This window comes from Mauremys reevesii, linkage group 18, assembly GCF_016161935.1.
Source record: "Mauremys reevesii isolate NIE-2019 linkage group 18, ASM1616193v1, whole genome shotgun sequence".
Classification (NCBI taxonomy): Eukaryota; Metazoa; Chordata; order Testudines; family Geoemydidae; genus Mauremys; species Mauremys reevesii.
Genome location: NC_052640.1, coordinates 12,035,522 through 12,048,327, shown reverse-complemented (window position 1 = coordinate 12,048,327; position 12,806 = coordinate 12,035,522). Strand labels below are relative to the sequence as shown.

At 42.6% G+C, this 12,806-nt stretch overlaps 1 protein-coding gene across 12 annotated transcripts in view; it reads right to left on the bottom strand.

Moving 5' to 3' along the window:
- Positions 1 to 12,806, bottom strand: part of ADGRD1 (adhesion G protein-coupled receptor D1) — a 257,981-nt gene that overhangs the window by 202,611 nt on the left and 42,564 nt on the right. For all 12 annotated transcript variants that reach the window (XM_039504723.1, XM_039504722.1, XM_039504714.1 and 9 more), the window contains 5 exons: positions 9,939 to 10,003; positions 8,732 to 8,887; positions 5,275 to 5,334; positions 3,329 to 3,443; positions 1,469 to 1,579 (listed from right to left, as the gene is read on the bottom strand). In XM_039504723.1, the coding sequence (XP_039360657.1) occupies positions 1,469 to 1,579; positions 3,329 to 3,443; positions 5,275 to 5,334; positions 8,732 to 8,887; positions 9,939 to 10,003 (507 nt within the window). The remainder of the gene's footprint in view (positions 1 to 1,468; positions 1,580 to 3,328; positions 3,444 to 5,274; positions 5,335 to 8,731; positions 8,888 to 9,938; positions 10,004 to 12,806) is intronic.

Genomic DNA, 12,806 nt, shown 5'->3' with positions numbered 1-12,806 from the left:
CAAGCAGGAGCTCCCTGCCAGTGCAAGGAAACAAAGCTGTCGTCATAAATCAAGTAACTCACATGTGGTGGGGAAATACTTCAGTAACTACTGTGCTATATAAAGTAACTCATTTTGTACACTGTATTGAAGAGGACCAACCTGCCCTTGCAGAAAAGTCTCTGGAGGAATCCCAGATGGTGCAAGGTTTGCTAAGGTCCCAACAGGCCACCCAGACTCTGAGCCCTTTTCCCTGAAACAATCCTGGCAGAGGTCCCCTTCGGAGGAACTGCTGAGTCGTCTCCTTGCAAAGGACCTGATCCAAACCCCACAGAAATTAATGAAAAATGACTTCAATGAGCTTTGGATTAAGTCCTGTTGTAACACCTTCAACTTGCTCCATTTGTTCTACTCCGCCATGATGGAGGAAGTGGGAAACAAACAGAGGGGAGGGGCTTGGCACGTGGTCCCATTGAACTCAGGTAAACAAAGCACCTGAAATTTCAGCCCCTGAAGTTGGGTGTGGGGTGAGGGGAGATTTTGCACACTGCTGCCTCAAAATGAGCTTTAAAAAAGTTAGGATGCTAGTGGATAAGGGAAGAGTGCTGGGACACTGCTCTGCTTGCACAGCTAAAGGCAGGATGTAAGAACCTAATTCTCATCATTCTGGTTTTAAAAAATTTGGCCACATGTTTTGTTTGGCCCAAAACAAGATCCTCACTTCTTACCAACCCCAAACCTTGAGGTTATTAAAATCCAAACTCAGATTCGCAGTTGAATTTTGCCTTCTCGCCTTTTCTCCAACGCCTGTTGTATAGGTATTCCTTTCTCTTTCCTTCTTCTGCTATTTAGCTCTGTAACTTTACTCAGGGCCGCTGGGGGGGGCAAGTGGGGCAATTTGCCCCAGGCCCCTGCGGGGCCCCCATGAGAGTTTTTAGGGGTCCCTGGAGCAGGGTTCTTCACTTGCTCCAGGGACCCCGGAAAATTCTTGCGAGGCCCGAGCCCCTGGAGCTTCTTCTGCTCAGGGTCTTCAGTGGCAGGGGGTCCTTCCGCCCTGGGACCCACCGCCGAAGTGCCCCCTGAATCCTCTGGGCGGCCCTGACTTTACTCTTTAATTCCACCAGGTGTTTGGGGAAACTGTTAGCACAAAAGATGTTATGCAGAATAAGTTTATACTTTACTGAGATAAGTAGTTGATTTGATATTAGAATTCCTTGGAAAACTACCAGTTCTGGTGGTTAGAAAGATAAAACATTAGCTCCAGGAATTGAAGTTGCCCTGATGTGAAATAGTGCCAAGATTAAATAGTTGTAATATTACTAGCTGTATTACTCGAGTTTTAAGAAACAAGAGGAAGTAACATTAAAACAGTACTGAAAATGCAGAGCTAACCAAAATCCCTTGTCCCCACGCAAGAGCATTTCTGGAATGAGTGATTGTCAGGATTAGCTGCCACCATTCTACTCCTCCCTGCAAATCTTGCCCTTACCTTTGTTATGAAAAGCTTCACTGGGGATAGAAATATAACTCCGTCCTTGTGATGGGAAGCGGTAGTGAGACAAATTCAAAGTCTGAGGAGCCATTTTGACCAAAGAGTAATCTGTACAATAACCCAAAAAACAAAACAAAAACAAAACAAAAAAAAGATAAAATCAATAACATTTACAACCTAGTTGACGGTAGAACTAGAGTTTGCTTTTTTAATAGCTACTGCAAATCTTGACTGTAAAACCCCAGCTGTTTGGCGGGGCCGGGGGGAGAGTAATCCCCCATTCCCATCAAGAATAAAATTGCTTTCAAGAAGTTCTGACTTCTTTATGAGTGGAAAAAGTAGTATATGAGGTGTTAATATACCATGGATCATTTGGCAGTGTGCACAAACTGAGCTTAACGAGGCACTGAGGTAAGAAAAATTGATTGATACCTCTCTCTTTTTTCCCCCTGACATTTTAAAGACATTATTTTAGAATCTTACTGCTCAATTTTAGAATGTCAGTGACCAGGACCGTGTGGTGGAAGAGACAATTTGCATGTGATTCATGACTTCTCTTTTCTTATGTAGCTCACAATGCAATAGGGAAGAATACCAGAACTAATCAATTATTTGTAGCTAAAGCTGGGCAATGTGTTGGACAAATAGTTTATTCAATGAAAAAAAAAATGCAGCTTGTGTCAACCCCCAACTATTTGTGAATTTGACAATAGCTTTGGCCATTCACAAAACAGGCAGGAAGTTGAGGATATCGTAGTCATAGTGGTTTTCTGCCGTCACCCCTACCACCACTCACTTATAACTTTTAGCCCAGTGGTTAGAGCATTCACTAGGATGTGGGAGACCCAGACTCAAATCCCTGTTCTGGAACAGACATGAAATAGACTTTTCCGAATCACTGAAAAGTCTGTAAAAATTCTAATTCAGTTCCACCTGAATTGAATATTTTCCTGATTTTTCCAGAATTGCCAAACTGAAAAAAAAGTCAATTATTCATCCAGCTCTCTTTGTAGCACCTAAAGGTCAACTGAGATCAGGGCCCCACTGCGCTAGATGCTGTACATATACATATTATGAGAGAGCCGCCAACTCCATGAAGGACTTGCAATAGGTGTAAGATAGAGGAAAGTTTGTCCTGCCCTTCCATTCTCTTGTCCCCAAATTTAAATTCTGTAGCTTTCAGACACTTACAGCTTCAAAGGCTTGTGTAAAAGGCTTAGGCAGAACTTTAACTGTTCACATATCACTAAACTAAATCCAGAAATAATATACAGGAGCATTCACATTCTCCCCCCAACCCACCCAGCGCCCCCAAAAAGACCATCCCCCCAAAAGTCAACAGTAAAAGAAAACCGGATTGTTAAATCAAGCTGATTACCTTTCTCTAAACTAACTGTATAATCATCTTTCTGCAATTTATTCCATTTGTTGGATTGTAAGAGAGGAAAAAAAAATCCACTTCAACTTCCTTCCCCACACCGACAAGTTAGGAGCAGCCGGCGAAGTAGTATCAGCCAGTTTAGAAGGCAACTGAAGATAGGTCTATACTAGAATCAAAGGCCTGCAGCCTGGTCACGGCTAGCCAATGTCAGCTGACAGGTTCTCAGGACTTGCGCTGTGGGGCTCTAACATTGCAGTGTAGTCATTCAGGCTCGAGCAGAAGCCCGGGCTCCGAGACCCTGCAAGAGAGGTGGGTCTCAGAGCCCAGGTTCCAGCCCAAACACCTATGGTGCAAATTTTTAGCCTCGCAGCTCAGGCCCCACAAACCAGAGTCAGCTGACCCAGGCTCTGAGATTCAGTGCTGTGGGGGTTTTATTGCAGTGAAGACATGATCTGAATGTTGCTGTTCCATCCTACCTGCTACAGTTGATGAGCCCTCAACGGTCGCGAGTCGGTTTCCTCCCAGATTGCAGGCCATGTGCACCATCACATTGTCAATTGTTTCGATTAAACCTCCAACCACAGGAGCAGTCTGAAAAAAGAACGCAGCTCAATAACAAAGCAAAGCGCTGGTCTAGAATCCTGTTCCTACTGATCATGTAAGTGTGCCCAGCTTCTGTTAATGACGCGTCTTATTTCCCCTTCTCAGGGCCACACAAAGTAAAAATACTGCATGATTTAATATCACTCAGAGACTGATCTTGCGAAGTACCGAGAATCTCCTGAGAGGTGCTGAATGAACCTTGACTCCCATTGCCATCAGTTGAATGGATGATGTTCACCATCAAGCATGATCAAGCCTTGCATTAAAGAAGTTATTTGGGGAATGATTTAAATGCTTGTTTCCATGCATCAAGACTGGCAGAAACTGATGTCTAAGTCAACAAGCCGATACCACCATCATCAGATCAGGAGTTTAAATATATCTTGGCCATCATTAGAGTTCCATCAGCACTCCCCTAACAAACACTCATTTTCAAGAGGTGTATATTTTGGCTGGAAAGCATCCTTCCAGGCTGAAGCTTGGTATACAATATCTCAGAGTGAGTATATAGTTTTTAAAACATTTTATTAAATCCATTTGGTTATTTCTTTCAAGAGAAGCTTTCATGTTGGAGAAAGCTGCCAAGTTTCAGTCTAAGAACTTAAATCCATTGGCTTTCCACATCTTTCACCAAAGCCATTTATGAGTCAACTACAGCGTGATTTGTCACAGCCCATCCACTCCTCTTCCCTTCTTAATGTCCAATCCCACATTCCTGGGTCCTTAAAACTTGATCCTGACAAAACACTGAGAAACTCTGGAGCACTTCCCATTAGCATCTCTCTGCACTGCAAAGAATGACACCCACAGGTCAGCTCCTGCACACTCTTAATCCAGTGAATAGTTTTTACTCATTTGATGACACACATGAACAAGGACAGAAGGAGCGGGCCGTTAACATTTCAGTAAAGTCATGTGGCCAGATTCTCAGCTTATACATAGTCAGAATCAATGGATCTATGCTGATTTACATTAGCTGAAGTTCTGTCCATAATCCTCAACTTGTTACACACCACAAACATTTCCATTTCAACATACAGTGATGTCATAGTACTGGTTTATGACATCATAGCAACAAAATATACAGACGGAGAAACTAAGCTATCAGAGCTATTCAAAACACACATGGGTCAAATTCTGTTCTCCCTTTCACTGGTGTAAATCCAGAACAACACCACTGAATTCTATGATTCTATTAATTGATTTACTCCAGCGTAACTAAAAAGGAAAGTTGAGAGCAAGGACTGCACAGGAATGAAGATGAAAGTATCCTCTCAGCTCCTAGTTCAAATGTGATCTTTCCCAGAGTGTTAGTCGGGAAGAATTGTTGCCTGTGCTGTATCCATTTTGTAAATATGGAGATGGCTTCCCAGGCACAAGATACAATTTAAAATGGGGGAAAAGGCAAATGTTTTTAAAACGTCCTATAAATATCCATATGCAGGGAATACATTAGTTCTTTTACAAGGCCACTTTCAAGAAGAAACTGCCAAGTAGGCTAAATTCCATGTAGAAATCATCTTTGTTAAATACCTGTTTCACTGACATTGCCCATTCCTTTGTAAACCTCATTTTTTATACTTTTTTTGCCAGTCCTTATGGAATATCTCAGCTTCTGTGTTACTGCTCTATCTTATTTTAACTCTCAACAAACCATTACAAAATTAACATTTGCTACCTTGACTTTGGATGCACAGATGAGAGCGCAAATAAGTTGTACTGTCGGAAACCCCAAGCTGAAGGATAATAGATGCAACCAATGTTATTACTATCCAATATGCACCTGAATTAATCTACAAATTTAAATCATGTGTCTTACCTCCAATATGCCAATCCAGCTGGATAACAAAATAAAATCTTCGACAGCTTTCAAGAAAGCCTAAAGATAAATAGGATCAGATTATCCGATTACTGATTCATCCACTAAATCCCCTGGTAAAAATTCAAGGCAGCTGTCTATTAAGAGTTCCACGATTCATTTTACAAGGACAAACACATTTTCATTGAAGTCACAGAGTCATCCCTGCTTGGAAGTTCTCTCAATCTTTCGTATGGTAAGATTTTAAAAGTAATAGTGTAACAAACAACAGCATTACAGTGAATCTCCTATATTACATCTATTACACCCCAGCTGAGGTCACTGAAAACACTGGAATTGAGTGGAGCTTGCCAGTGAAGCCAATTAAATCCATGTGGAAATGGACATGTTTGCCCCGTAGTTCAGAGCAGGCTGTTAGGAAGCACACAGTATAACTCTGGCTCCTACCATTTGTTTAACCTGATTATTATCTATGTTACACTAGCACCTGGAGGCTCCAGATGAGGCTAGCCACAGTTCAAACACACAGTGAGTGACTGTCCCTGCCTCAGAGAGCATCCAATCTAAATAGAGATTACAACAGGTGGGAGGGGAAACGGGCACAGAGAGGGGACGTGACTCGCCCAGGGTCTCACAGCACATCAGTGGCAGAGCTAGGACCACAAGCCAGGTCTCCTGATCCCCAGTTGAATATCTGAACCTCGAGACCACACGGATCTAGAAATCACAGCGCACACCAAATTTTCTTACTGATTTAACTGGGTTTTATACACGTGTAAGAACTTCAGGATCAAAACATGAGATCCCTCTCCATCTTATTTTACACTGTGTAAAGGGCCCTCAAAGCCCTGGTTCTGACTGGGCAAGGATTCCCATGGTGAAAAACACCATGGAAGACAGCCATAAGGCTCTTCTCTGAGGACCCCTTTGCACAGCCAGGCACTGGGGGTGGGCTCAGGCAGTGCTGCACCGATTCCAGTCAGTGCTGCGATGCACAGGAGGCTGCTGCCTATGAGGAAAGGTTAAGATAATTGAGCACTATTAGACTTCAGGAAAAAAAGAGTAATGGGGGGGCCTGATAGTCTTCACATAGATTAAGGGCTGCTACAAAGAGGACTGTGATCAATTGTTCTCCATGTCAGCTAGAGGTAGGACAAGAAGTAATGGGCTTAATCTGCAAGGGGGATTTAGGTTAGATATTTGGAGAGACTTTCTAATTATAAGGGTAGTTAAGCTCTGGAACCGGCTTCCAAAGGAGGTTGTGGAATGCCCATCACTGGGGGGTTTTAAGAACAGGTTGGACAAAAACCTGTCAGGGATAGTCTAGGTTTACTTGGTCCTGCCACAGCGTAGGGGGGTGGACTGGATGACTTCCGGAGGTCCCTTCCAGCCCTGCATTTCTATGATTCAATTATTCTGTAACTCAGACAAGCCCCCAAGGATGTCTAAGTTAGAGGCCTCTCCAGCCCCCAGAGCAGCCCAGGATCAGGAGGCCCCTTTTCAGCCGTGGATGCAAGATCTGTGCTGCTCCTTTGAGAAGTTCAGCCCAGAATTTCAGCCTGAGGGTATAAATGGAAGCCTGGGCCCAGTACACAATCTCCATTGCCAAGTCACGTGCCAGGAGGATGGAAGGAGGAACGCTTTTCCAGGCCACAAAATGCAGCAGCACTGTTCCAGAGAGGCTTTGTTAGGCCACTGAGGAGGAGCGGAGAGAAATGAGAGGATTCCCAGAGCATCAGATCCTTGGACTCCTGCTACACCAGGGGTGGGCAAACTTGGGATTGCAAAACTAGATGGAGGGCCGGGTAGGGAAGGCTGTGCCACCCCAAACAGCCTCGCCCCCTGACTGCCCCCCTCAGAACCCCCGAACCATCCAACCCCTCTGCTCCTTGTCCCCTAACTGCCCCCTTCCGGGACCCCCCGCCCCAACTGCCCCCTTCCAGGACCCCACCCCTATCCAACCCCTGCTCCCAGTCCCTTTACTGCCCCCCTGGCCCCTATCCACATCCCCACCCCCACCCGGCCCCCTGGGACCCCACGCCTATCCAACCCCCCCCCGCCCCCTGTCCCCTGACTGCCCCCGGGTCCCCCCGCCCCTTATACAACCCCCTGGACCCAGCCCACTTACCACACCGAGCAGAGCAGCATGTCTGGCTGCCACGCCGACCAGAGCCAGACACACTGCCACTCTGCTCGGCAGGAGCACGTGGCGGCGTGGCTCTTTGGGGAGGGGGGACAGCTGGGGAGGGGCCGGGGGTAGCCTCCCTGGCCGGGAGCTCAGGGGCCAGGCAGGATGGTCCCACGGGCCAGATGTGGCCCGTGGGCTGTAGTTTGCCCACCTCTGTGTTACACACTGAGCCTGGCTAAGCTATATTAGAACTGCACATGAACAGAGTTTGTCAGAACTAATGCATTATAATAAGTGTGGCTAATCAGAAAGTTTATTGCATAGCACTTAACTTGCAATCCTTTATGCTGCAAGACATATGACTACTAGCACTGAGACAACTGGCCCCAACTTACATCCTTGACAGAAAATGATATGCACGCTCAGTGGCTGTATCTCTGGGAATTAGCTACAGACCAACAAAAGACCTAACCCAATCAATCAGGTGAATGGCAGAGTCCGCACATATGATCAGGAATCTGCTGGATAATTCCCAAAGCAGCTTTGCTAAAGATTATCACATTCTTTGTCTCTGTCTGCACACCACTTTCATGCCACACAACGTACCACAGGATAGCATGGGGATAGAGAAACAATCATTGGTAAGACCAGCACTGATTACTGTACTAATGGCTTTCTAGCTTGCTGAAATCAGGGAATTAGCTGCCCATCATTCCAAATGAGGCTGGAGTCATGTTAACAGGAAGTGGCCTCTTGTCCTCAATTGGTTCAGACTGATGTAATGTTTAAAATAATCCACAGAGAAAGAACCAAACCAAAAAAAAAATCTTTCAGTTGGACTATGGGCCTGATCCTGCATTCCACCAATTTCAGTGGGAAATTTGCCTGAGTGAGGACTGCAGGATCGAGCCCTGATTTTGATAAATTAGAGTACACAAGAAAGAATGAGATTTTTCCAGGATATAATCATTCCAGAATTCCTACATTTTGAATACAGCAGAAAAGGTTTTTCACAAGAAGTGATTGTCTCCTTCTCAGTCATCCATCTAACTAGACATTTATATTTAACCCAGAACCATGATGCCTCGGGATGCTACCATTTTTTGCCAGTATTACATGATATCCCAACAAGCTGATGAGCCCTGTAATTAAACTAGTCTTTTCCTGTGACAGCTGACCTTTTGCTACTGATTAAAATAGTTGTCTTGGGGGTTTTTAAATATGTATATTTTATGAACAACAAAATCTTTCAAACTGCATTTTACATTCCAGCATGTGAAGTAAAAACAAGATCATTTGGCATCACCCTAAAAACTGAAAGAAACTGACCTCTGTCAGGTTGAAGGCCGTATTTTCCGACGTGGATTTGTTGGGTAAAGTGAGTGATATGTTTTCCAGGTAGTGGAGCAGGTCCTCTGGGTACTGGAAGTTTCCTCTCTCCTCAGTCAGTTTATTTATGATAGGATGATAGGCATCTGTGGAGAGCTAAAAGACAACAACATTGTCTCATCACTGCATGTCCTGGTAACCAGCCATTATTTCCATACTTAACTACATGAAAGTCAAGCAGCAATTTGGGGCCTAATTCTCTCCAAATCCTTACATGTTATGCAAGCAATGCATCTCCAGGACTGATCTTATGTACCTCTCTGGCAGTAAAGCCAGAGAAAGGGAGAAACGGTTTACTGCTTAATCCAGTCTCTTCCTGCACACGAGATAACTCAAAGTCTGGTCTGAGACTCCCTTTCAGTAGCCTGAGGCAGAGTAAATTGTAAGGCTCTGATTATGCACAATAGACTATAAGCATATGAAGATAAATAGATTAGTGTAGCATGCACATACATTATGATATTCTCACACACACACTGTAACAAAGACATGAAACCAATAAATGCGGCTGAAATGAATTTATTGTCTGCTTGTTCTTTTCATTAGAAATTACGGTCCTGCCAACCCTGGTTTGAACAAGAAGAAAACTAACAGGATTTTAATATCACAGATTTCAACACAGTACAACCAGTTGAAAAGAGAAGTCATTTTTGTTTAGAATATATAACACACTTTGGTATTTATTTTAAAACATCTATTTAATGCAAATACCCCTTTAACAAATGAAAGAAAAAATTCTGTTATAAATCTGGTTAAATGTTTCAAATTACAATTTTTTTAAAAAGAAAAAACAAACATTTTGCAATATTTTCATGCTTTTCCCCATTTAACTATTTCCAAAATTTAAATGTTCAAAGTTTTGAATAAGAGACAGCAGAAGAGGGATTTTTTTTCCCCGTTGACCCTTTAAACCAGCTCTAATCCTCTGTTAAATAAATCACTTTAAAAAAAATCTGCCCCCTTTCCCTGATAACTCTAATGAGTTATAAGGGGAGTAAAATGAAAACCAGATGTGACCTAAACCATGGAAAGGCTGCTACCTCTCTGTAATACACACACACACATTCTGATATCAAGAAAGCAAAAGAGGATTGAGAAATGAAGCTATTGTTGACGTTAAAGAAAAGAGTTAGGAGGACTCTCCTACCATGGGATTTGTAGTGGTTGTCATAATGGGCCAGAGAGGTGTTGAAGAAAGCAAAAGTTGCTTGCCTAGAAAAAAGAAATTATAATTTAAAAAAAAAAAAGTTTCCTGCAATAAATATATTTTAAAAAACAAAAAAGATCTGTGAGAAACATTCACAATGCAATTCTGAGAAATTCAAGCCAAGACTATGCAATTTGTTTTGCGTTTTCTTGAGTTCCAATATTGAAACTAGATTGGTGTATTTAATCAGTTTCATTTCCTGTTTCTAGTCAGTTTTACTTTCCAGTCCTTATATACTGGCCAACACTGTTTTGGCTGGATTTCTAACACTGCAAGGGAGTGTTTTTAAATTTAAAACAAAAAAAACTGATTTCAATGGAATTTTAAATCCATGAAAACATCTACACAAAGAGAAGAAGGTTGACATTGTGGATAAGGAGACAGGAGATCCAAGTTCAATTCCCAGCTCTGCCACAGCGAATCAATGAGACTTAAGTAAATTGTGCCTCAGTACTCCACATAGGACTACCTCCTTTCTTCCACACTTTGTCTTTTCTATTTAGATTGGAAGCTCTTCACAACAGGGATTGTCTCTTATTAGGTGTATGCATAGCACCTAGCACAACAAGGTTCCAGTCTGAGTCAGGGCCTCTAGGTAATAATGTAACATAATACAAATAAAGAATTTATATTTTGAGCCTAAATTTCCTCGATGGGCTCAGGGCCGGCTCCAGGCACCAACGCAGCAAGCAGGTGCTTGGGGCAGCCAACGGAAAGGGGCGGCATGTCCGGCTCTTTGGTGGCGGGTCCCTCAGCGGCGGCGGTAGAAGTGCGGATTGTGGCTTTCCCCCCTTCCCCCGCCGCTTGGGGCAGCAAAAAACTCTGGAGCCGGCCCTGGATGGGGTGGTAATAGGAACATGCTGTCCAGAGCATTGAAACACTAGCAAAAATCTTTGAGAACTAGGCAAAGGGTGAAGTCCCTAGCCCAACTGAAATCAATAGAGGGTCCTACAGAAGTCAATGGGACCAGGACATCACCCAAAGTCAGAACAAAAGAGCATAACAAAAGGATGGTAGCTATTGACGAGCAAGCACGTGAGTCTTGTACAAAAGCAAGTGGGTATAAAGCCTCAAACCAACCGACATTCCAGTTTGCTTTTAAAATATGGCATCTGCAAGAAGTCTGAGCACCATTTCAGATAATGTCTCCATTAGCTATTTGAGTTGACTTCAAGCAACAGAGAAAGCTGCTTTTAATCAGCCTGGCTTTACCAATAAATGTCACTCGCTATTACTATACTCAGTGAAGGTTACCATATGAGTATGTCATAAATGATTTACTTAGACAAAAAGTATCAACTAGATTTTTGGATGCCCTCCAGCAGTTCCATGTTAAACATATTGATTCCACTGCATGTGTCAGGATTTATGGATCATTTGCAACCAGAAAAGTAAAACACTCTCTTAGAATGTATATTATGCTCATTATTTTGGTATTTGGGCACAATTGTCAGATATTACTGGTATTTGTTATGTAAAATTGCATAGCTATTCATTCTATTTTTTAAAAAGTGGGTTTCCTAATTAAGCTTTTGATAAAAAGTTAGCCCAAATTTGTTCTAGTGAAACTCCACTGAGGTCACTGAATTTACTCCCAGGATAACTTTGGCTCATTATATAGCCTGCCGCTATCAACAACCACTAGTGTTTCTACGGATCACGTCACAATTTCACCAATCAACTTGCATGGACATCAACACTTGTGAGAAAAGAGCCATGAGAAAGAAGCATACTCAGTAACGCCTACCACAAGTGTTCAGAAATCATGCGCCAGGACTCTAAAAATAATGTGATTGGCTTAAAAAGCAAGGTTTTTTTTAAAAAAAAAAAAATACATTTGAGGTCTTGTTGTTTGTTTGCCTTCCAGCGTCTGAGCCTTTAGGGTCCACTTGGGTCAAGCTTTTCTCTGTAACCATGAGGCCAAAAACTTGCTTTTGTTTTCTAAATGAAAGGCAAGATTCTCACATAACACCAGGAACTGAGGATTTAAGGGGGAAAAAAAAAACCAAAACAAAAAACAAAAAAAAAGTCACAAGAGTTTGAAACATAGAGCAAACTTCTAAAGTTGCAAAGCAGCACTTAGGGATGCATCCATGTCTCTTCTCAGAGCATCAGCAGGGGTGGGGAGTGTCACACACAGTTAAAACCCTGTGTAACTTCAAAAATATAGGGTTCAGTGGGAACTGGGTGTCTAACTCCCTTAGGCCCCTTTGAAAATCTCAGTCATAAGCGGTAATATCTTGCAGCTAGCTATTGTAAGCCCACAACAATGCAATATTGGGTGCAGGGTCTAATTTCTCAAATGGTTTTCAAATTTAAAGCCAAAGAATGCAAAATTAGGAGCAAAATAATATGAGACTAACACTTTGCATACTACAACCATGGGAACATCCCTGGCAAAGTCTTTCCAAGCTGCATCCACTATTTGAAATGGTACATGGAGGCAGGTGGGGGACTTGGGAACAACAACTGTGTATTCATGAACACTGAAGGGGTTAAAAAAAAGTTACTATCCCAGTATATTTATACAAGAGCCATACTTGTCTGACAGTGAAACAGCACATACATATAGATGGACTGGGGCAATCTAAAAATCTAGAGCACTTTTGTTCAGTAACATAACATTCTTGTGTTCTATTAATCCAGGAAGTGAGATTTAGAGTAGTTTTGGATTTGATGGTGTTATAGTAACACTGGTTTGTTGTGAAAGATACAACAATCAGATACCACAGCAATTTTTGCCAACCTGATTAAAAATTATACATTTATTAAAAACATCATTGTTAATATTTTCAAACACAGCACTGA